Source organism: Erythrolamprus reginae, chromosome 10, assembly GCF_031021105.1.
Source record: "Erythrolamprus reginae isolate rEryReg1 chromosome 10, rEryReg1.hap1, whole genome shotgun sequence".
Taxonomy (NCBI): Eukaryota; Metazoa; Chordata; class Lepidosauria; order Squamata; family Dipsadidae; genus Erythrolamprus; species Erythrolamprus reginae.
Genome location: NC_091959.1, coordinates 48,612,456 through 48,635,124, shown reverse-complemented (window position 1 = coordinate 48,635,124; position 22,669 = coordinate 48,612,456). Strand labels below are relative to the sequence as shown.

The window sequence follows — 22,669 nt, the reverse complement described above, 5'->3', positions numbered from 1 at the left end:
AAAAGTGCTATTGCTAACATGTTGTAAGCCGCCCTGAGTCTAAGGAGAAGGGCGGCATAAAAATTGAATAAATAAATAAAATAAATAAATGTCAAAGTAGGCACAGTCTGGCCAAGACAACCCAGGAGAAAATACAGTTCATTTAAATGGTGTTTTTTGTTGGGGGAGAGTTTTGCCCACGTGGGAATTAACCCCACCAAATAGCCACGGTTCACCACTCTACCTAATTGAAGTCTTCAGTGAAAAAAAACTCTGCAGCTTGCTTTCTTGCAAAAATATACTTTACTTTTCTCCTTAGCAAAATGTTTCTCTAAATAAACTCTCATAATACTATCGTACAACTACTGTTACATCCACCACTGCAACCACCCACAAACCACGAAGCACTAAACCGCCAACTCACAAAAACCACTCAAATCAAATTTATTATTACAGCCATAGACCAAAATAAAAGCACTTAGTAAACACAAAATCAAAAGTTGTAGGAAAAAATGCCGCCAGGCATGGGGGAATTGAGATCCTCTTTCCCCCTAGGCCTTTACAATTCTATGCATGGTATGTATGTATGTATGTTTGGTTTTTATATTAATTGATTTTTAATCATCAATACCAAATTACTATTGTACACTGTTTTATTGTCGCTGTTAGCCGCCCCGAGTCTCTGGAAAGGGGCAGCATACAAATCCAATAAATAAATAAATAAAATAAATAAAATCCATGACAAAACCACTCTAACAAACCACCCAGCACAAACCATATCCATGCAAGGATGTTACTCCTTATATATAGGTTACAGCCAATCAGGTTGCAGCGCAGTTAGCAAACCCCTCTCCGAGTCTGCGGAGATGGGCGGCATACAAATCCAATAAATAAATAAACCCATGATTGCATGCTGATTATGGCTTACATCAGCCTTTCCTATGGTTACAAACCATTTTCTTGCATTGTAATATTGCCTCAAGAAATAAAATTAATTCTGACAGTTTTATCTACAGAGAATATATACATACACGTACTTTAATCAGACCTCAAACAAACAGCAATTACAGCACGGAAAGAGATACGTCCCCAACAGGGCCTATTCTTATTACAGGCTCTTAAAGTGATACCAGCCCCATAACCTTGCTGGCTCGTTCCTAGCATCGCATCATCGTAGCAGCTGGTTATCTCTTAAATCATTACCATGACACCGGATTCCCCCGCCATGGGGAATTCTGGGAGCGGAAGTCCGTGCCTCTTAAACAATGGGAAACACACAGCTTCTTGGATGAGTAGCAAAAGTCCAGTTGCCTCTTGAAAAAGCACCTTTGGGGCAGCTGACTTACCTGAACATTGGAATAAACCACATAATTCTCCACTTTGGACAAGAATATAGGATCGTTCCACAGCTTAAGCCCCAGCGTTGACACCATGGGCCCTGAATTTACAGCTGTTTTTATGTGCACTGGCTAAAAAGTCTTTAAAAACCCTTCATTCTGAATTTTTCCAGTGTGTAAGCCACACTGGTTCGGGATGGAGCTAAGAGCCCTAAAAAAAAAGAAAATAAAACCCATCCCACCCCAGCACTGATTCGATCTGTACCCAAGACGCCCCCATTGGCGTTTGCAACACCGTTGTGTGTCTTTGGACCTTTCCATCCCTGTTTGGTCAGTTCAAGACCCTCCTCTCGTTCTTGCAGTTGACAGAGACGTCCTCTCGGTACGCCCGTAAGATTTCGGGCACCACCGCCTTGCAAGAGGCCCTGAAGGAGAAACAGCAGCACATCGAACAGCTCCTGGCCGAGCGGGACTTGGAGAGGGCGGAGATGGCCAAAGCCACGAGCCACGTCGGGGAGATAGAACAGCAGCTGGCCCTGACACGGGACGGGCACGACCAGGTGAGTCCGAGGGGCTTAGCCTCTTCAAATTCAATTTATTAGATTTGTATGCCGCCCCTCTCCGAAGACTCGGGGCGGCTCACGACAGTAATAAAACAATATTATAGCGAAATAAATCTAATATTAAAAGAAGCATATAGAAACATAGAAACATAGAAGACTGACGGCAGAAAAAGACCTCCTGGTCCATCTAGTCTGCCCTTATACTATTTCCTGTATTTCATCTTACAATGGATCTATGTTTATCCCAGGCATGTTTAAATTCAGTTCCTGTGGATTTATCTACCACGTCTGCTGGAAGTTTGTTCCAAGGATCTACTACTCTTTCAGTGAAATAATATTTTCTCACGTTGCTTTTGATCTTTCCCCCAACTAACTTCAGATTGTGTCCCCTTGTTCTTGTGTTCACTTCCCTATTAAAAACACTTCCCTCCTGAACCTTATTGAACCCTTTAACATATTTAAATGTTTCGATCATGTCCCCCCTTTTCCTTCTGTCCTCCAGACTAGACAGATTGAGTACAAAACCCGATCATATTAAAAAGCAAACAGCACATACATAACCAAACATAAATATAAAAATATAAAAAAGCCTGCGGGAAAAGGTGTCTCAACTCCCCCATGCCAGGCGGTATAGATGGGTCTTGAGTAATTTACGGAAGACAAGAAGGGTGGGGGCAGTTCTAATCTCTGGGAGGAGTTGATTCCAGAGGGCCGGGGCCGCCACAGAGAAGGCTCTTCCCCTGGGGCCTGCCAAACGACATTGTTTAGTCGACGGGATCCGGAGAAGGCCAACTCTGTGGGACCTTATTGGTGGCTGGGATTCGTGCGGTAGCAAGCGGTTCCGAAGGAACTCTTCGAAGCCGCTCTGGCAAAGCCAAACCTGCAACTTTATTGCCTGGCAATCATGAGACTATATAGAAACCTAGAAGATTGACGGCAGAAAAAGACCTCCTGGTCCATCTAGTCTGCCCTTATACTATTTCCTGTACTTTATCTAAGGATGGATGGATGTTTATCCCAGGCATGTTTCAATTCAGTGATTGTGGATTGACCCACCACGTCTGCTGGAAGTTTGTTCCAACATCTATGATTCTTTCAGTCAAATAATATTTTCCCACATGGCTTAAGATCTTTCCCCCAACTGACCTCAGATTGTGCCCCCTTGTTCTTGGGTTCACTTTCCTATTAAAACACACTTCCCTTCTGAACCTTATTTAACCCTTTAACAGAGATATTGAAGAGGGGCGGCATACAAATCTAATAAATTATTATTATTATTATTATTATTATTATTATTATTATTATTATTATTATTATATTAAAGTGTTAAATAAGGTTAAGGTTATATTGACTGCCCAGACATATCCACATCTTTCCAACACTCTGCGGTCTGCACTGGCTGCCAATTGGTTTCCGGACTTAATTCAAAGTGTTGGTTATGACTATAAAGCCCTACATGGCATGGGACCACATTATTTATGGGACCGCCTCCTGCCGTATGAATCCCAGCGACCGGTCAGGTCCCACAAAGTCGGCCTTCTCCAGGTCCGATCAACTAGACAATGTCGCTGGGCGGGGCCTAGGGGAAGAGCCTTCTCTGTGGGGGCCCCTCTGGAAACAGCTTCCCCCAGAGATTCATGTTGTCCCCACCCTCCTCGACTTCTGTAAGAGTCTAAAAACTCACCTATACTGCCAAACTTGGGGTCATTAGATTCTCCTCCCTGGTCGATGAATGTATAGTGGGTTTGTTGATTGAATGGATATATGAGTTAAATTTTGGATGAAAGTGGATATATAGTATTTTGGGGAAACGAAGGCTAGAGCTTGGGTTGGGTTGGGTTGGGAATAATAATAATAATAATAATAATAATAATAATAATAATTATTATTATTATTTATTGGATTTGTATGCCGCCCCTCTCTGTAGACTCAGGGCGGCTAACAACAATAATAAAAACAACATGTACAATCCAATTATAAAAAACAACTAAAACCCCTATTCTAAAACCAAACATACCATGCATAACTTGTAATGGCCTAGGGGGAAGGGCTATCTCTGGGGGGAGTTGGTTCCAGAGGGCCGGGGCCGCCACAGAGAAGGCTCTTCCCCTGGGGCCCACCAAACGACATTGTTTAGTCGACGGGACCCGGAGAAGGCCAACTCTGTGGGACCTTATCGGTCGCTGGGATTCGTGCGGTAGCAGGCGGTTCCGGAGGTAATCTGGTCCAATGCCATGTAGGGCTTTAAAGGTCATGACCAACACTTTGAATTGTGACCGGAAACTGATCGGCAGCCAATGCAGGCCACGGAGTGTTGAAGAAACGTGGGCGAATCTGGGAAGCCCCACGATGGCTGTTGTGGCAGCGTTCTGCATGATCTGAAGTTTCCAAACACTTTTCAAAGGTCGCCCCATGTAGAGAGCGTTGCAGTAGTCGAGCCTCGAGGTGATGAGGGCATGAGTGACTGTGAGTAATGACCCCCTGTCCAAATAGGGCTGCAACTGGTGCACCAGGCGAACCTGGGCAAACGCCCCCCTCGACACAGCCGAAAGATGATGTTCCAGCGTGTCTTCTAGGTAGCTCGTCCACTGTAGCCTCGTTTAAGTTAAATAGGCTTTTTTCTCACCTGCCTCTCTCTTACTCAGCGAATACTGGAAATGGAGACCAAGATGGACCAACTCCGGGCTTTGGTGGAGGCGGCTGATAGAGAAAAAGTGGAATTGCTGAACCAGTTGGAAGAGGAGAAAAGGTAAATCAGAGGTGCAAACAGGTAGAAAAAATACGTACAGGTAGCTCTCCAAGCCAACATTATTATTATTATTATTATTATTATTATTATTATTATTATTATTATTTATTAGATTTGTATGCCGCCCCTCTCCGTAGACTCGGGGCGGCTCACAACACAATAAAACAGTTCATAACAAATCTAATAATTTACAATTTAAAATATTTTAAAAACCCCATTATTAAGCAGACATACATACAAACATACCATGCATAAATTGTACATGCCCAGGGGAGATATTTCAATTCCCCCATGCCTGACGACAAAGGTGGGTTTTGAGGAGTTTATGAAAGGCAAGGAGGGTAGGGGCAGTTCTAATCTCTGGAGGGAGCTGGTTCCAGAGAGTCGGGCCGCCACAGAGAAGGCTCTTCTCCTGGGGCCCGCCAACCGACATTGTTTAGTTGACAGGACCCGGAGAAGGCAACATGCTCTTCTTATAATCCAGGAATGGCTGTTGGGGAGATAATTCACCCTCTCTTAGAGAAAGAGAGAAAGTGCGTCTTACACAGTGGTACCTCTACCTACAAACGCCTCTACTTACGAACTTTTATAGATAAGAACCAGGTGTTCAAGATTTTTTTGCCTCTTCTCAAGAACCATTTTCCACTTACAAACCCGAGCCTCCGAAAATGTAACTGGAAAAGGTAGGGAGAAGCCTCCGTGGGGCCTCTCTAGGAATCTCCTGGGAGGAAACAGGGCCGGAAAAGGCAGGGAGAAACCTCCGTGGGCCTCTCTAGGAATCTCCTGGGAGGAAACAGGGCCGGAAAAGGCAGGGAGAAGCCTCCGTGGGCCTCTCTAGGAATCTCCTGGGAGGAAACAGGGCCGGAAAAGGCAGGGAGAAGCCTCTGTGGGGCTTCTCTAGGAATCTCCTGGGAGGAAATGGGGCCAGAAAAGGTGGGGAGAAGCCTCCGTGGGGCCTCTCTAGGAATCTCCTGGGAGGAAATAGGGCCGTAAAAGGTGGGGAGAAGCCTCTGTAGGGCCTTTCTAGGAATCTCCTGGGAGAAAATAGGGCCGGAAAAGGTGGGGAGAAGCCTCTTTGGGGCCTTTCTAGGAATCTCCTGGGAGGAAACAGGGCTGGAAAAGGCCGGGAGAAGCCTCCGTGGGGCCTCTCTAGGAATCTCCTGGGAGGAAACAGTGCCGGAAAAGGCAGGGAGAAGCCTCCGTGGGGCCTCTCTAGGAATCTCCTGGGAGATAACAGGGCCCGAAAAGGCAGGGAGAAGCCTCCGTGGGGCCTTTCTAGGAATCTCCTGGGAGGAAATAGGGCCAGAAAAGGTGGGGAGAAGCCTCTGTAGGGCCTTTCTAGGAATCTCCTGGGAGGAAATGGGGCCGGAAAAGGCAGGGAGAAGCCTCTGTGTGGGCTCTGTAGGAATCTCCTGGGAGGAAACAGGGCCTCCACCCTCCCTGTGGTTTCCCCAACCGCATGCATTATTTGCTTTAACATTGATTCCTATGGGGAAAAATGTCTTCTTCTTACAAACTTTTCTACTTAAGAACCTGGTCACGGAACGAATGAAGTTCGTAAGTAGTTGCGCCACTGTACTCCGAAAAATGCGGTATATGAGAATTGTTTTTTTCCCCCCCTAAAATTGTTCATAGGAAAGTTGAAGATCTCCAGTTCCGGGTAGAAGAAGAATCTATTACTAAAGGCGATTTGGAGGTAAACTTTTCTCCGACTTTCTTAAACCGGCTACGCAGGAAAGGAGGCGCTTATACCGTAGCAAGCTACCAAGAGAGTAAAGAAAAGAGGTGGCTCCTTATCACGTCCGAAAGGGACCCCTGATGTGGCTTAACCTTGGCTAGCTGGGCGTTCTCACATTTGACTAGAGTTTTCTTTCTAATTCTTTTGTCTCCGCTGTGAGTAAGTAACATTTTTCCATTCTGGTGTTTTTGCTTCTGTGCCGCTCGATATAACCTCCCAAATCCCTAATAAAAATGTGTTTGTTAAAACCACCCACCGGGAATTGGCGCCAACTCTTTTAACGCTCGCAATGGGTCGCTGAAACGAAGGCCTGGAGATCAGTACAGTGGTACCTCTACCTATGAACGCCTCTACTTAAGAACTTTTCTAGATAAGAACCGGGTGTTCAAGATTTTTTTGCCCCTTCTTAAGAACCATTTTCTACTTAAGAACCTGAGCCCGGAAAAAAATTCCCAGGAAATTTGAGAGCGACACGAAGGCCCGGCCAGTTTCCTGCCATTCCCCCTTTAATGCTGGCTAACTCGGGCTTTTCTGGGCTGCCAGAGGAGCCTTTTGGTGGTGCTTAAGGAGGCTTTGGCAGTCCAGAGCAAACAAAGCATTTTCCTTTCTCTAGGTGCTTGGAGAGGGAATAAACCTCTGCCAGGGCTCAGAGAAAAGAAAACACTCCATTTGCTCTGCGCAGCCCAGAGCGAACGGAGTGTTTTCCTTTCTTTGGGCACTTGGAGGGGGGAATAAACCTCTGCCAATGGCCAGAGAAAAGAAATGCTCCCTTTGCTCTGGGCAGCCCAGAGTGAACGGAGTGTTTTCCTTTCTTTGGGCGCTTGGAGGGAGGAATAAACCTCTGCCAATGGCCAGATAAAAGAAAACGCTCCATTTGCTCTGGGCAGCCCAGAGCAAACAAAGCATTTTCCTTTCTCTAGGTGCTTGGAGAGGGAATAAACCTCTGCCAGTGCTCAGAGAAAAGAAAACGCTCCATTTGCTCTGGGCAGCCCAGAGCGAACGGAGTGTTTTCCTTTCTTTGGGCACTTGGAGGGGGGAATAAACCTCTGCCAATGGCCAGAGAAAAGAAATGCTCCCTTTGCTCTGGGCAGCAACTGTCCTCCTCCTCTTCTTCCTCCTCCTCCAACCCAAATTCCAAGCTTTTATTTCTTTCCTAATGGGTTTGCACGCATTATTTGCTTTTACATTGATTCCTACGAGAAAAATTGCTTCTTCTTGCAAACTTTTCTACTTAAGAAGCTGGTCACGGAACGAATTAAGTTCATAAGTAGAGGTACCACTGTACTAAGAAGGCTGAGAACCCCCAGCAAAGAGCTACGATTGATGCGGAATATCATTTTGTCCTTCTTTGGGAAGAAGACTTTCCAAGAAGGCAAAGGTTTAAAGCCGTCAGAACGCCTGAATTGTGTTTCCAGCCTTCTTTCCACAAAATTGCGGGCCTACGCAACACTTTGCAAGTTGGTGTTCAGCAGTGAAAACCCACAATCCTGGCTGGTTTTGCACGCTAAGCCCACACAGTCGGTTGCTGAATTCACAACCTCTTTAGCATGCTTTGTGGCATGTCGCTGCTTGATTTTCAAAAAACGAAACTCTTTTTAAGATGTTCACTAAATGCTTCCCCCCCCCTTTAATAATCTCATGTATCATGCAAAAATTGGAAACTGACATGCTTGAACTGTAGACAATCCAGACTGAAAGCAGAAGGCTTAATTTTTTGTATTAATATCATCTTTAGTTCTACTTATATGTTCTCCGCCCATCCATTTTATCTGGACTTTTTCAAGGAATGTTCATTTTCAGCCTGTGTTTCTTTTGACTATTTGTGTTTTTTTTGTGTGTGTGTGTATTTGTGTGTGTGTGAGACAGATAAACTGTGTATTGTTATTAATGTTAATATTAGATTGAGATACGGCCTTATTTAGTGACTGCCCTGTTTAAGTCACCGTTTGCAGTTAGGATGCTGATGAAAAAGTAGCTTTGCCACCAATCCTTGCAGGTCTTGTGAAGCGAAGGATTACCAAAGTCGGATCATAAGCACAATCATGGTTCCATTTAGTGACCGCTCGGCTTAACTGAGTTGCCCATCGCTCACGCCTTCCATATTTCTAAGATGGCTGGTTCATGAATGTCGGAATTGCTCAATCTTTCCCCTGGGCAAGGCAAAGTTGGCTCTTTTCTGACTTGTGGACTTCAACTCCCAGAATTTTTGAGCCAATCACGCTAGCTCAGGAATTCTGGGAGTTGAAGTCCACAAGTCAGAGAAGAGCCAACTTTGCCTTACCCTTGCCCTGAACCACAAAGAACTCACCATCTCATCCTTCTGGAACAGGTGTCCATTAGACCAGTGATTTTCAACCTTTTTTGAGCTGCGGCACATTTTTTACATATACAAAATCATGGGGCACATTGAGCCGGGGGGGGGGGAGAGTGGGGGGGCAAAAAAAAGTTTGCACAAAAGAAATTATCTCTCTCTCTTCCTCCCTTTCGCTCTATTTCTCTCCCTCTTTCTCTCTTTTCCTTCCTTCCCCTCTCTGTCCATCCCTCTTTCTTTCTCTCTTCCTTCCTTCCTCTCTTTTTTGCTCTCTTTCTATCTCTCCCTCCTTCCCTGCCTCTCTCTCTCTTGCTTTCTTTCTCTCTCTTTCTCTCTTGCTTTCTCTCTCTCTCTCTCTTGCTTTCTTTCGCTCTCTCTTTTGCTTTCTTTCGCTCTCTCGTTTTCTCTCTCTCTTTTGCTTTCTCTCTCTCTCTTTCTCTCTCTCTTTCTCTCTCTCTTGCTTTCTCTCTCTCTCTTTCTCTTTCTTTCTCACTCTCTTTCTTTCTTTCTCTCTCTCTTGCTTTCTTTCTCTCTCTCTTGCTTTCTCTCTTTCTCTCTCTCTTGCTTTCTTTCTCTCTCTCTCTTGCTTTCTTTCTCTCTCTTTCTCTTTCTCTCTTTCTCTCTCTCTTGCTTTCTTTCTCTCTCTCTCTTGCTTTCTTTCTCTCTCTTTCTCTTTCTTTCTTTCTCACTCTCTTTCTTTCTCTCTCTCTCTTGCTTTCTTTCTCTTTCTCTTTCTTTCTTTCTCACTCTCTTGCTTTCTTTCTCTCTTTCTCTCTCTCTTGCTTTCTTTCTCTCTCTTTCTCTCTCTCTTGCTTTCTTTCTCTCTCTTTCTCTCTCTCTTGCTTTCTTTCTCTCTCTTTCTCTCTCTCTTGCTTTCTTTCTCTCTCTTTCTCTCTCTCTTGCTTTCTTTCTCTCTCTTTCTCTCTCTCTTGCTTTCTTTCTCTCTCTTTCTCTCTCTCTTTCTTTCTTTCTCTCTCTCTCTCTTGCTGAGCTTTATGGCACACCTGACCATGTCTCGCGGCACACTAGTGTGCCAACGGCACACTGGTTGAAAAACACTGCATTAGACCACTGAGAACTTTCAAAAAGTAGATCCATGCGAAGATTCAATGCCTACACACTAGTCCCAAACTTATATATTCTGGTCATTTCGCACAAGGATTCGACTAAAGATCACAGTCTTGCCCAGCCCATCATACTCACTTATTTGAGCACAGGCGATCTATGGCACAAAGACACACAAAAAATGGCCAGTGCTGTATCACTGCCGAAACATGATCGAAACATTTAAATATGTGAAAGGGTTAAATAATGTTCAGGAGGGAAGTGTTTTTAATAGGAAAGTGAACCCAAGAACAAGGGGGCACAATCTGAGGTTAGTTGGGGGAAAGATCAGAAGCCACGAGAGAAAATATTATTTGACTGAAAGAGCAGTAGATGCTTGGAACAAACTTCCAGCAGACTGTGTTGGTAAATCCACAGTGACTGAATTTAAACATGCCTGGGATAAACATAGATCCATCCTGAGATAAAATACAGGAAATGGTATAAGGGCAGACTAGATGGACCACGAGGTCTTTTTCTGCCGTCAATCTTCTATGTTTCTATTAATGAGGAAAGAAGGCAGGAAGGAAACAAGGAAGGAAAGCAAAAAGGAAGGAAGGAAGGAAGGAAGGAAGGAAGGAAGGAAGGAAGGAAGGAAGGAAGGAAGAATCCACAGGAACTGAATGTAAACATGCCTGGGATAAACATCAGATCCATCCTAAGATAAAATACAGGAAATAGCATAAGGGCAGACTAGATGGACCAGGAGGTCTTTTTCTGCCGTCAGTCTTCTATGTTTCGATGTCCTTTTGTGGAAGACCTGTGAACACTGCAAACTACCAAGCCGGACTAATAACTTACTTTTGATTGAGAGCTGCTAGCGGTGTAAATTTCCCCCTGTCTCAATTTGGTTAGCTTCCTTTTTAAAAAAAAAACTTATATTTTGTACCTTCACGTTGAAAATGTTCCGTTGAACTCACATTATCTTAATTTTTGCGGATAGCCAAAGAGAGACATTTCCGAAGACCCTGAAAAAAATGTAAGAGGACCTCTGAATGTGTGGAGATACCCCCTTTTTTCCCGTCTACCGGTCTTAACCCCCCGATTCCCCATAAAGCGTTTGTCGATGGTGCCCTCTTAACCACTAACCACGCAAATTGTTTTTGGGACATTCGCTTCCCTGTGTGCTTGCATGGAATTGAAGAACCCTCGTAGCTTTTAAAAATGTAGGACCTTGATCGAGAGCAGGAGAGAAGGAAGGAAGCAGGATTCCTAAATCTTTTATACAAGCTTTCAAACGTAGCACCGTACCCTTCGTGCTTAAAACCTTGCAAGAAACTTCGCTGGAGAGATTTGCTTCAAAACCTTGGACTGATTAGCCAAGATGCAGGCCAAGTTGGGTCATTTCCTAGCGTGGGTTCCATGCCATAATTAACCATATTTTTCGGAGTATAAGATGCACCTTTTCCCTCCTAAAAGAGGCTAAAAATGTGGGTGCGTCTCATACTCCGAATGTAGCTTTTCTGAAGTTTTTTTTCCAGCCCTAACGATCTTCCCAGCTTGCTGCATTTTTTCATTGATACTCCTAAGAAGTTTTTTTCCAGCTCTAAGGTTTTGAAGGCCTGTTTTTATTGCTACTCCCTCCAAACAAGTTTTTTCCCCCCAGCCCTAACCAGGGGATAAAATAATGTGCAGAAGCTGACCAGACTAAGGACGCTAGCAGATTCTTTACCCTATCTTCCTCCCCAAAAACTAAGGTCTGTCTTATACTCCGAAAAATAAAGTAATAAGAGGAAGTGAGAAATCAAATTGGGAGAAAGCATCACTTTTCTTCATTCCCCACCCACCATAGCTTTGCTCTGCAATTATTTTGTGAAAGATCTTCCCTTTTACAGAACGTTGTATAATATAGAATGGAATAGAATAGAATAGAATTCTTTATTGGTGTGATTGGACACACAAGGAATTTGTCTTTGGTGCACATGCTCTTAGTATACATAAAAAAAACTACAGTGGTACCTCTACCTAAGAACACCTCTACTTACGACTTTTCAAGAGAAAACCAGGTGTTCAAGATTTTTTTGCCTCTTCTCAAGAACCATTTTCCACTTACAAACTTGAGCCTCCGAAACTGTAACCGGAAAAGGCAGGGAGAAGCCTCCGTGGGGCCTCTCTAGGAATCTCCTGGGAGGAAACAGGGCCGGAAAAGGCAGGGAGAAGCCTCCGTGGGGTCTCTGTAGGAATCCCCTGGGACGAAACAGGGCTGGAAAAGGTGGGGAGAAACCTCCGTGGGGCCTCTCTAGGAATCTCCTGGGAGGAAAATGGCCAGAAACGGCGGGGAGAAGCCTCTGTGGGGCCTTTCTAGGAATCTCCTGGGAAGAAACAGGGCTGAAAAAGGTGGGGAAAAACCTCTATGGGGCCTCTCTAGGAATCTCCTGGGAGGAAACAGGGCCTCCACCCTCCCTGTGGTTTCCCCAATCGCACACATTATTTGCTTTTACATTGATTCCTATGGAAAAAAATACTTCTTCTTACCAACTTTTCTACTTAAGAACCTGGTCACGGAACGAATGAAGTCCATAAGCAGAGGTACCGCTCTATACATTTGTCAAGAATCTTGAGGTACGACACTTCATGATTGTCATACCTCCCTCGTATTGTGCGTTGCACGTGTGTGTAAGTGCAGCGTTCCCCAACTTTGGAAACTTGAAGATATCTGGACTTCAACTCCCAGAATTCCCCAGAGTTGAAATCCAGACATCTTCAAATTACCAAAGTTGGGAAACACTGGTGTAAGTGTGATTCCTAGGAAGAACTGAAGGGCATTTTAGACCCTGGCCCTTTGCCTACACACAAAAATGTCGGTCTCGTTTCCAAGATTTCGGGAGGGTCCTGTCTGCTTCCCCCCCTCCCAATGCAGAATCAAATCCTCCAGCGGTCACTTTGTCCTGTGGTGTGGCCTTGTGCATTCTGACCCCACAGCAAAGCATCGCGGTTATTATTGGTGTTGGTTTTGCTCTTTTTAAATCAAGGTAGTGGCATAGCTGAACGAAATCTGCATGTGACATACACTCTTTGTGAATGTTTGCTTTCTGCACCCAAATTTTTTCAAAGCAGGGTATGTACCCCATCCCGGTTGAAATCCTCCTGCTTTTTAATATTGATTTAATCGAGCGTTTGCAGAAAAAAGATTACAGTCCACTTTTTCTATCTCCCCCCGTTTAAATCCAGTTGCCAACTCTTGGGAGAAAACAAGGACCTTTTGACAGCTAAAAAACCCCCTGCAATAGCATTTAGCATTTAATAATAATAATAATAATAATAATAATAATAATAATAATAATAATAATAATAATTTATTAGATTTGTATGCCGCCCCTCTCCGAAGACTCGGGGCGGCTCACAACAACGATAAAAACAATATTATACTGGCACAAATCTAATATTAAAAACACCTAAAAACCCTATCATAATTAAAAACCAAACAGCACATACATACCAAACATAAATTATAATAAGCCTGGGGGAAAGGTGTCTCAAATCCCCCATGCCTGGCAGTATAGGTGGGTCTTAAGTAGTTTACGGAAGACAAGGAGGGTGGGAGCAGTTCTAATCTCCGGGGGGAGTTGATTCCAGAGGGCCGGGGCCGCCACAGAGGAGGCTCTTCCCCTGGGGCCCGCCAGACGACATTGTTTAGTCGACGGGACCCGGAGAAGGCCGCTGGGATTCGTGCGATAGCAGGCGGTTCCGGAGGTATTTAGACTTATGTACCGCTTCACAGTGCTTTTACAGCCCTCTCTAAGCGGTTTACAGAGAGTCAGCCTCTTGCCCCCAACAATCTGGGTCCTAATTTGACCCAGGAAGGAAGGAAGGAAGGAAGGAAGGAAGGAAGGAAGGAAGGAAGGAAGGAAGGAAGGAAGGAAGGAAGGAAGGAATAGCAATAGCAATAGCAATAGCTCTTAGACTTATATACCGCTTCACACTGCTTTTACAGCTCTCTCTAAGCGGTTTGCAGGCCCGTTATCTTAAAATTTAATTTTTTAAACATTTCTTCAAATATTTAATGCAAATCAAAATCGTTTTAGCTTAACTTTTCCTAATCCGTGCTGATAAACCTCACGCCGACCAGTAACTTTGGCTGCATGGTTTTGTCGCTTCCTGTTTGTGTGTTTTGTGCTCCTTCGTACCTCCGCCCTTTTCCACCTCTCGGCGTGTCAGCCCTGAGTTCCACCTTCCAAGCTTCATTTCTTTTTCATTATTATTTTTGTCACCTTCTTCTTCTTCTTCATTACCCAACCGCCCATCCTTCTCTCTTCTCCACTGTTAGAAGAAACTGGTGGCAACTCCTGCATGTCGCTCCTTTTTTTCCCGTCTCATGCTGGCATGTGATGGTGGCACTGTTGTGTTCTCTTCCTCTCCCTTTTTTGACTAACAGACGCAGACCAAACTGGAACATGCCCGTCTTAAGGAGCTGGAGCAGAGTCTCCTCTTTGAAAAGACCAAAGCTGGCAAACTCCAGAGGGAGTTAGAAGACACTAGGGTAATGCACTTTCGCTATGTTTCAACCGAGGCGGCGTCTGTGTGAAAGCGATCCGAGAGTTTTCCGTGGGGGGGAAGTCGATGACGTTGGCGCTAAGTGGCTGGTTGTATTTTGGAAACCACTCTAGGGGTCCATCCGAGGACCCCGTCGTCCAACCCTGAGCTACACATCCTCTCTTCTGTCGCTACGACTTGATTTTTGCCTCCCCAATGTCTCTAAAACATTCAGTCTCCCTAAACTTAAAAATTTATTTATTTTATTTATTTATTTATTTTGTTCAATACACAATGAGGGATTTAGTGGGTATATATATATATCTATACACACATAGTAAAATGCATGATGAAGGTTATAGAAGGAGATACTCATAGTAGTGATTTCTGACAGTCTCAAAATGGGTGAGCAGTGTGGTCGGGCGGTAGGAAAAGCAAGTAGGATGCTTGGCTGCATAGCTAGAGGTATAACAAGCAGGAAGAGGGAGATTGTGATCCCCTTATATAGAGCGCTGGTGAGACCCCATTTGGAATAATACTGTGTCCAGTTCTGGAGACCTCACCTACAAAAAGATATTGACAAAATTGAACGGGTCCAAAGACGGGCTACAAGAATGGTGGAAGGTCTTAAGCATAAAACGTATCAGGAAAGACTTCATGGACTCCATCTGTCTAGTCTGGAGGACAGAAGGAAAAGGGGGGACATGATCGAAACATTTAAATATGTTAAAGGGTTAAATACGGTTCAGGAGGGAAGTGTTTTTAATAGGAAAGTGAACACAAGAACAAGGGGACACAATCTGAACTGAGTTGGGGGAAAGATCAAAAGCAACATGAGAAAATATGATTTGACTGAAAGAGTAGTAGATGCTTGGAACAAACTTCCAGCAGACGTGGTTGGTAAATCCACAGTCACTGAATTGAAACATGCCTGGGATAAACATATATCCATTGTAAGATAAAATACAGGAAATAGTATAAGGGAAGACTAGATGGACCATGAGGTCTTTTTCTGCTGTCAGTCTTCTATGTTTCTATGTTTCTAAAATATATCTAAGAAAGAATAGAAAAGAAGATATAGGAATAGAACATATCAATGAAAGAATAGAAGAAGAGATATAGGAATAGAAGAAAGGTAGAGGAGATAATAGGAGAGCAATAGGACAGGGGACGGAAGGCACTCTAGTGCACTTGTAAACGCCCCTTACTGACCTCTTAGGAATCTGGAGAGGTCAACCGAGGATAATCTAAGGGTAAAGTGTTGGGGGTTTGGGGATGACACTATGGAGTCTGGTAATGAGTTCCACACTTCGACAAGGTTACTGAAGTCATATTTTTTACAGTCAAGTTTGGAGCGGTTAATATTAAGTTTAAATCTTAATTTAATTTAAAATCCTCCTTTGTGGGCTAGCTTTCGGGCTATTGTGAAGCCCCAGTAAAATAATTTCAATAAAGGGAGCAAAGGAGTCATAAATATATAAAGGCAAGCATCAGAGTTGCCAGAACTTCAAGGTTAAGGTTCTGGAGACCACACCTACAAAAGGATGTTGATCAAATAGAACGGGTCCAAAGACGGGCTACAAAAATGATGGAAGTTCTTAAGCATAAAACGTATCAGGAAAGACTTCATGAACTCCATCTGTCTAGTCTGGAGGACAGAAGGGAAAGGGGGGACATGATGGATACATTTAAACACGTGAAAGGGTTAAATAAGGTTCAGGAGGGAAGCGTTTTTAATAGGAAAGTGAACCCAAGAACAAGGGGACACAATCTGAAGTTAGTTGGGGGGAAGATCAGAAGCAACGGGAGAAAATATTATTTGATGGAAAGAGGAGCAGATGCTTGGAACAAACTTCCAGCAGATGTGGTTGGTCAATCCTCAGTCACTGAATTTAAACATGCCTGGGATAAACATAGATCCACCCTAAGATAAAATACAGGAAATACTATAAGGGCAGACGAGATGGACCAGGAGGTTTTTTTCTTCTATGTTTCTATTATCTTGGTCAAAACACTGCTCTACATCCTTTTGTTTCTCAACCTTGGCTGCTTTAAGTCATGTGGACTTCAACTCCCAGAATTCCTTAATGAGCATGGCTGGCTGTGGAATTTTGGGAGTGGAAGTCCACACTGCTTTTGAGGGCCTCGTTCGAAGATCTGAAGACGTCACATTAGTACTGAAGTATTTAGAATACCCCAGTGGCCCCTTTAATGCATTCTTTAATCATATTTATTTATTTGATTCAACATCTGTGCCACCCAATCCCGAAGGACTAAGGGCGGCTTGCAACAATATAAAATATAAGGCAATAAAAAGAAGCCAGATATAAAACTAACCATTAATTAAAAACCTTAATAAACCTATTCTCTCCTCCGTTGTTGTGGTTTTTTAATGCTGTTTTTTCCCCCTAGGTCGCCACTGTCTCTGAAAAGTCTCGGATCATGGAACTGGAGCGAGATCTAGTACTGCGGGAGAAGGACGTCGCCGAGCTACGGACGAGGTTGGAATCCAGTAAAGCAACGAGCAACGTCGACGCGTCTCTCGCGCTGCTGCAGGAGGTCAGCGCTCTTCAAGAGAAGATGGCTTCGTTGAACAAAGACCATCAGCAGGAGATGAAGTCGCTGCGGGACAAACTTGAGGTCAGCGAGGAGTCCTTCCAGAAGGAAATCAAGACCTTGTTGTCCTCCAACGAGAAGATGGCGAGAGAGAACAGCGCCTTGAAAGCCAAGCTGGAAGCCGGCCACAAAGAGAATCTAGAGGCGGTCGGACTGTGGAAGTCGAAGCTGGAATCCGCCGCCGCTTCTCACCGGCAAGCGATGGAGGATCTGAAGAGCTCCTTCAGCCAAGGCGCCGGGATTCAAGCCGCGGAGTTTGCGGAGCTGAAGGTGGAGGTCGAGAAGATGCGCGAGCACCACCAGGCGGCGACGTCGGACCTGAAGGCGAAGCAAGAGAGCGAGCGGCTGCGTCTGGCGAAGGAGATCGAAGCGCTGAAGGGACAGCTGCGGGAGACGGCGGCGGAGAAGGAGAGGGGCCTGGAAGCCCTGAAGACCCAGCTGGAGAGCGCGGAGGACCAGCACCTGGTGGAAATGGAGGACACTCTCGCCAAGCTGCACGACTCCGAAACGAAGGTAAAAGAGCTGGAAGGAATCCAGGAGAAGTTCGCGGAGCAGTGCAAGGCCGTCGATAGCTTGAAAGCAAAGGTCAAAGCTGCTGAAGCAAAGCTCGCGGGTCTGGATGACCTCCAGGTGGCCCTTTCTGAAGGTAAACTGGAGTTGGAGAAACTCGGCGAGGAAAACGAGGCCGCCCAAAAAAAGATTCAGAGTTTAGAAAATGACAGGAATAACGAAAGCAGCCAGGTTCGTACCCAGACATCCATCCATGGTTTAATGTTTGTCTTTTCTTTTGATTCCTTCATTCCATTGATTTGTGTTGACTCCAGGAATTTCTGTTTATTTTTTTATACATTTAAAAAACAGGGTGTCCAGCAAACCTGGAAATAGGGAAATCAGGGAATTATTTCTGACAGTCTCAAAATGGGTGAGCAGTGTGGTCGGGCGGTAGGAAAAGCAAGTAGGATGCTTGGCTGCATAGCTAGAGGTATCACAAGCAGAAAGAGGGAGATGGTGATTCTACATAGAGCGCTGGTGAGACCACATTTGGAATAATACTGTGTTCAATTTCTGGAGTCCTCACCTACAAAAAAATATTGACAAAATTGAACGGGTCCAAAGGCGGGCTAAAAGAATGGTGGAAGGTCTTAAGCATCAAACTTATCAGGAAGGAAGGAAGGAAGGAAGGAAGGAAGGAAGGAAGGAAGGAAGGAAGGAAGGAAGGAAGGAAGGAAGGAAGGAAGGAAGGAATAGCAATAGCTCTTAGACTTATATACCGCTTCACACTGCTTTTACAACCCTCTCTAAACGGTTTACAGAGAGTCAGCCTCTTGCCCCCAACAATCTGGGTCCTCATTTGACCCACAAAGGAAGGAATTAAGGAAGGAAATAAGGAAGGAAGGAAGGAAGGAAGGAAGGAAGGAAGGAAGGAAGGAATAGCAATAGCTCTTAGACTTATATACCGCTTCACACTGCTTTTACAACCCTCTCTAAACGGTTTACAGAGAGTCAGCCTCTTGCCCCCAACAATCTGGGTCCTCATTTGACCCACAAAGGAAGGAATTAAGGAAGGAAGGAAGGAAGGAAGGAATAGCAATAGCTCTTAGACTTATCTACCACTTCATAGTGCTTTTACAGCCCTCTCTACGCGGTTTACAGAGAGTCAGCCTCTTGCCCCCAACAATCTGGGTCCTCATTTGACCCACCAAGGAAGGAAGGAAGGAAGGAAAGAAGGAAGGAAGGAAGGAATTAAGGAAGGAAGGAAGGAAGGAAGGAAGGAAAAGCAATAGCTCTTAGACTTATATACCGCTTCACGGTGCTTTTACAGCCCTCTCTACGCGGTTTACAGAGAGTCAGCCTCTTGCCCCCAACAATCTGGGTCCTCATTTGACCCACCAAGGAAGGAAGGAAGGAAGGAAGGAAGGAAGGAAGGAAGGAAGGAAGGAAGGAAGGAAGGAATAGCAATAGCTCTTAGACTTATATACTGCTTTGTGGTGCTTTCACAGCCCTCTCTAAGCAGTTTACTGAGTCAGCCTCTTGCCCCCAACAATCTGGGTCCTCATTTGACCCACCAAGGAAGGAAGGAAGGAAGGAAGGAAGGAAGGAAGGAAGGAAGGAAGGAAGGAAGGAAGGAAGGAATAGCAATAGCTCTTAGACTTATATACTGCTTTGTGGTGCTTTCACAGCCCTCTCTAAGCAGTTTACAGACTCAGCCTCTTGCCCCCAACAATCTGGGTCCTCATTTGACCCACCTCAGAAGGACGGAAGGCTGAGTCAACCTTGAGGCGGTGGTGAGATTTGAACTGCTGAACTATCAGTTGGCTGAAGTAGCCTGCAGTGCTGCGCTCTAACCCCTGCGCCACCCCGGCTCACAATCCATCAGCGTCATGTCCGAATGCCACCCCAGGGCATTGAACACTTCCCTTCATTTTCTGTCCATCAATGTGTTTTTGATTTCGCCTGCATTTTCCACTCCTCCTCGCTTTGTTTTTCTGTTTCCTTTGGGTAACTGTCCATTTCTCCATCCACCCCCCCTCCCGGGTCCACCTGGCTAGGCTGCTAGTCTTGTCAAAGAACTGCAAGCGAGGGAGAAAAAGCTGCTGGACCTCGAGCACCATTTGGGCACGGTCAACCAACTTAAAGATTCTTTGGAGAAAGAGCTGGAGGATCTGGTGAGTAGCTGCCGGGCGATGGGGCCGGTCCACTCCAGAGCTTTGCTTCAGGGCTTTGAGGGGGCAGTTGGCAGCTTTCTCAGCTATCCTCTTTCAGAGGCGTTCGGTCCTTTTAAGGTAAGACGGTCCCCCTCCCCCCAAAAAAGGCCAAATTAAATTTGCAGTGGTGTGGTCAGAGCACTGTGGAACAATGCATGTATTTATTTATTTATTTATCTATTTATTTATTTATTAGATTTGTATGCCGCCCCTCTCCGTAGACTCGGGGCGGCTCACAACATATAATAAAACAATTCACAACAAATCTAATAAATTTAATAATTTTTTTAAAAAACATTATTAAACCAGACATACACACAGACATACCATACATAAATTGTATAGGCCCGGGGGAGAGGGGGGAGGAATGCCTCAATTCCCCCATGCCTGACGGCAGAGGTGAGTTTTAAGAAGTTTACGGAAGGCAAGGAGGGTGGGGGCAGTTCTAATCTCCGGGGAGAGCTGGTTCCAGAGAGTCGGGGCCGCCACAGAGAAGGCTCTTCCCCTGGGACCCGCCAGACGACATTGTTTAGTCCAGTGTTTTTCAACCAGTGTGCCATGGGACACTAGTGTGCCGCGAGACATGGTCAGGTGTGCCGCGAAGCTCAGAGAGAAAGAAAGCAAGAGAGAGAGAAAGCAAGAGAGAAAGAAAGCAAGAGAGAGAGAAAGAAAGCAAGAGAGAGAAAGAGCAAGAGAGAGAGAAAGAGAACAAGAGAAAGAAAGCAAGAGAGAGAGAAAGACATAGAGGTACGTCGGGAGGGAGGGAGAAAGAGAGCAAAAAAGAGAGGAAGGAAGGAAGAGAAAGAAAGAGGGATGGAGAGAGAGAAAGAAAGAGGAAGGAAGGGAGAGAAAGAGGGAGGGAGAAAGAAATAGAGCGAAGGGGAGGAAGAAAGAGAGAGAATTTTTTTGTTCAAACTGTTTTTAGCCCCCCTCCCCCCCGCTCCATGTGCCCCAGGGTTTCGTAAATGAAAAAAATGTGCCACGGCTCAAAAAAGGTTGAAAATCACTGGTTTAGTCGACGGGACCTGGAGAAGGCCAACAGTATTGTGTCTCTGGCTTCGATTACAATCGTAATTTGAGGATTATTTGTACAAACAACATTTCCCCCCCAATATTTTTAGAAAACAGGTCTGGGAGATTTGCAGTTGTCAAGTAATGTTAAGCTAATCCTTGAAGACTAACCAGATGTTGCAAAGAATCCAAGTAGCATTTTTGGGAAGGATCCTGGCTTAAAGTTGTTTCAGGCTCTTAGCATCTCAAGATGCATCATTTCAACTCATTGTTTAGCGTGTTTACGTTGCTCCATTCAGCCAAATGTACTTTCTCTCTCTTGTTTTGTAGAAAGAAAAATTCACCAAGGGTGCTGACGAGGCAAAAATTGTACAAAACTCTATGCAAGGTAGGATTCTCATGAATGCAACTCGCTTTGATTTTTTTTAAAAGATGGAGTATGGAGGAAGAAGGGATGCAGTGTTTTCTTTTATCTCTTGTTTTAAATCTTAAACAGCTCGCGCAATTTAAGAAAAAAAAATTATCTTTAAGGAGCTGGGCCGAACTCTGACTAACCTTGCAAATTTCATCCTTTTTAGAAACTCTTGAAAAACTAAACCAAAAAGAACTGCAGTTTACCCAGCTGTCAAGCGAAGTCGATCAGCTGAGATCTCATTTGACAGGTAAGAAAAAGCCGCAGTATTTTTTTCCCCCACTACAGTTGAATTCAAAAATAACACACCTTGGTTCACACTGGGAGCCATTCCTCCCATGCAAAACCATTCCAACCTCAAATCCTAGTTTCATATTTCTTTTTCCAATTTTGCACAAAAACTCCAAAAACAGTTTCCAAGTAATGAATAGTGTGAATACAGGTCATAAATCACTTTTTTTTTAGTGTCATTGTAACTTGGAAACAGAAACAAAGAAGATTGACGGCAGAAAAAGACCTCATGGTCCATCTAGTCTGCCCTTCTACTATTTCCTGTATTTTATCTTAGGATGGATATATATATTTATCCCAGGAATGTTTAAATTCAGTTACTGTGGATTTACCAACCACATCTGCTGGAAGTTTGTTCCAAGGATCTACTCCTCTTTCAGTGAAATAATATTTTCTCACGTTGCTTTTGATCTTTCCCCCAACTAACTTCAGATTGTGTCCCCTTGTTCTTGTGTTCACTTTCCTATTAAAAACACTTCCCTCCTGAACCTTATTTAACCCTTTAATATATTTAAATGTTTCGATCATGTCCCCCCTTTTCCTTCTGTCCTCCAGACTCTACAGATTGAGTCCATGAAGTCTTTCCTGATACGTTTTATGCTTAAGACCTTCCACCATTCTTGTAGCCCGTCTCTGGACCCCTTCAATTTTGTCCATATCTTTTTGTAGGTGAGGTCTCCAGAACTGAACACAGTATTCCAAATGTGGTCTCACCAGCGCTCTATATAAGGGGATCACAATCTCCCTCTTCCTGCTTGTTGTACCTCTAGCTATGCAGCCAAGCATCCTACTTGCTTTTCCTACCGCCCGACCACACTGCTCACCCATTTTGAGACTGTCAGAAATCACGACCCCTAAATCCTTCTCTTCTGAAGTTTTTGCTTCACTAAACTACACTACACAATCACTAAACTACGTAACTGTTGCAAGTCCAGGACAATTTATAGAGACAAAATTAGATAAATTCTGTATTTAAAACAGCCCCTTTCGCCATCTCTGTCAATTCCCTCCCTTTTAACCTCAATGGAAGAATAGAATAGAATAGAATAGAATGATAGAATAGAATAGAATAGTATAGAATCATGGAATAAAATAGAACAGAATCATGGAATAGAATAGAATGGAATGGAACGGAATGGAATTCTTTATTGGCCAAGTGTGATTGGACACACAAGGAATTTGTCTTAATGCAGATGCTCTCAGTGTACATAAAAGACAAAATACATTTGTCAAGAATCATGAGGTCCAACACTTAATGATTGTCATAGGGGTCAAATAAGCAATCAGGAAACAATCAATATTAATATAAATTCTTAAGGATACAAGCAACACGTTACAGTCCTACAGTCATAAGTAGGGTGGAGGGTATCTTTGTAAAAC

General features: G+C 44.3%; 1 protein-coding gene across 1 annotated transcript in view; it reads left to right on the top strand.

The window, feature by feature from the left end:
• The window catches only part of CLIP1 (CAP-Gly domain containing linker protein 1), an 84,857-nt gene that overhangs the window by 28,389 nt on the left and 33,799 nt on the right, over positions 1-22,669 (top strand). Inside the window, 9 exon segments of the mRNA XM_070763251.1 lie at positions 1,679-1,876; positions 4,525-4,628; positions 6,264-6,324; positions 10,725-10,760; positions 14,157-14,261; positions 16,667-17,611; positions 19,420-19,536; positions 20,917-20,974; positions 21,165-21,248. Coding sequence (XP_070619352.1) covers positions 1,679-1,876; positions 4,525-4,628; positions 6,264-6,324; positions 10,725-10,760; positions 14,157-14,261; positions 16,667-17,611; positions 19,420-19,536; positions 20,917-20,974; positions 21,165-21,248 — 1,708 coding nt within the window.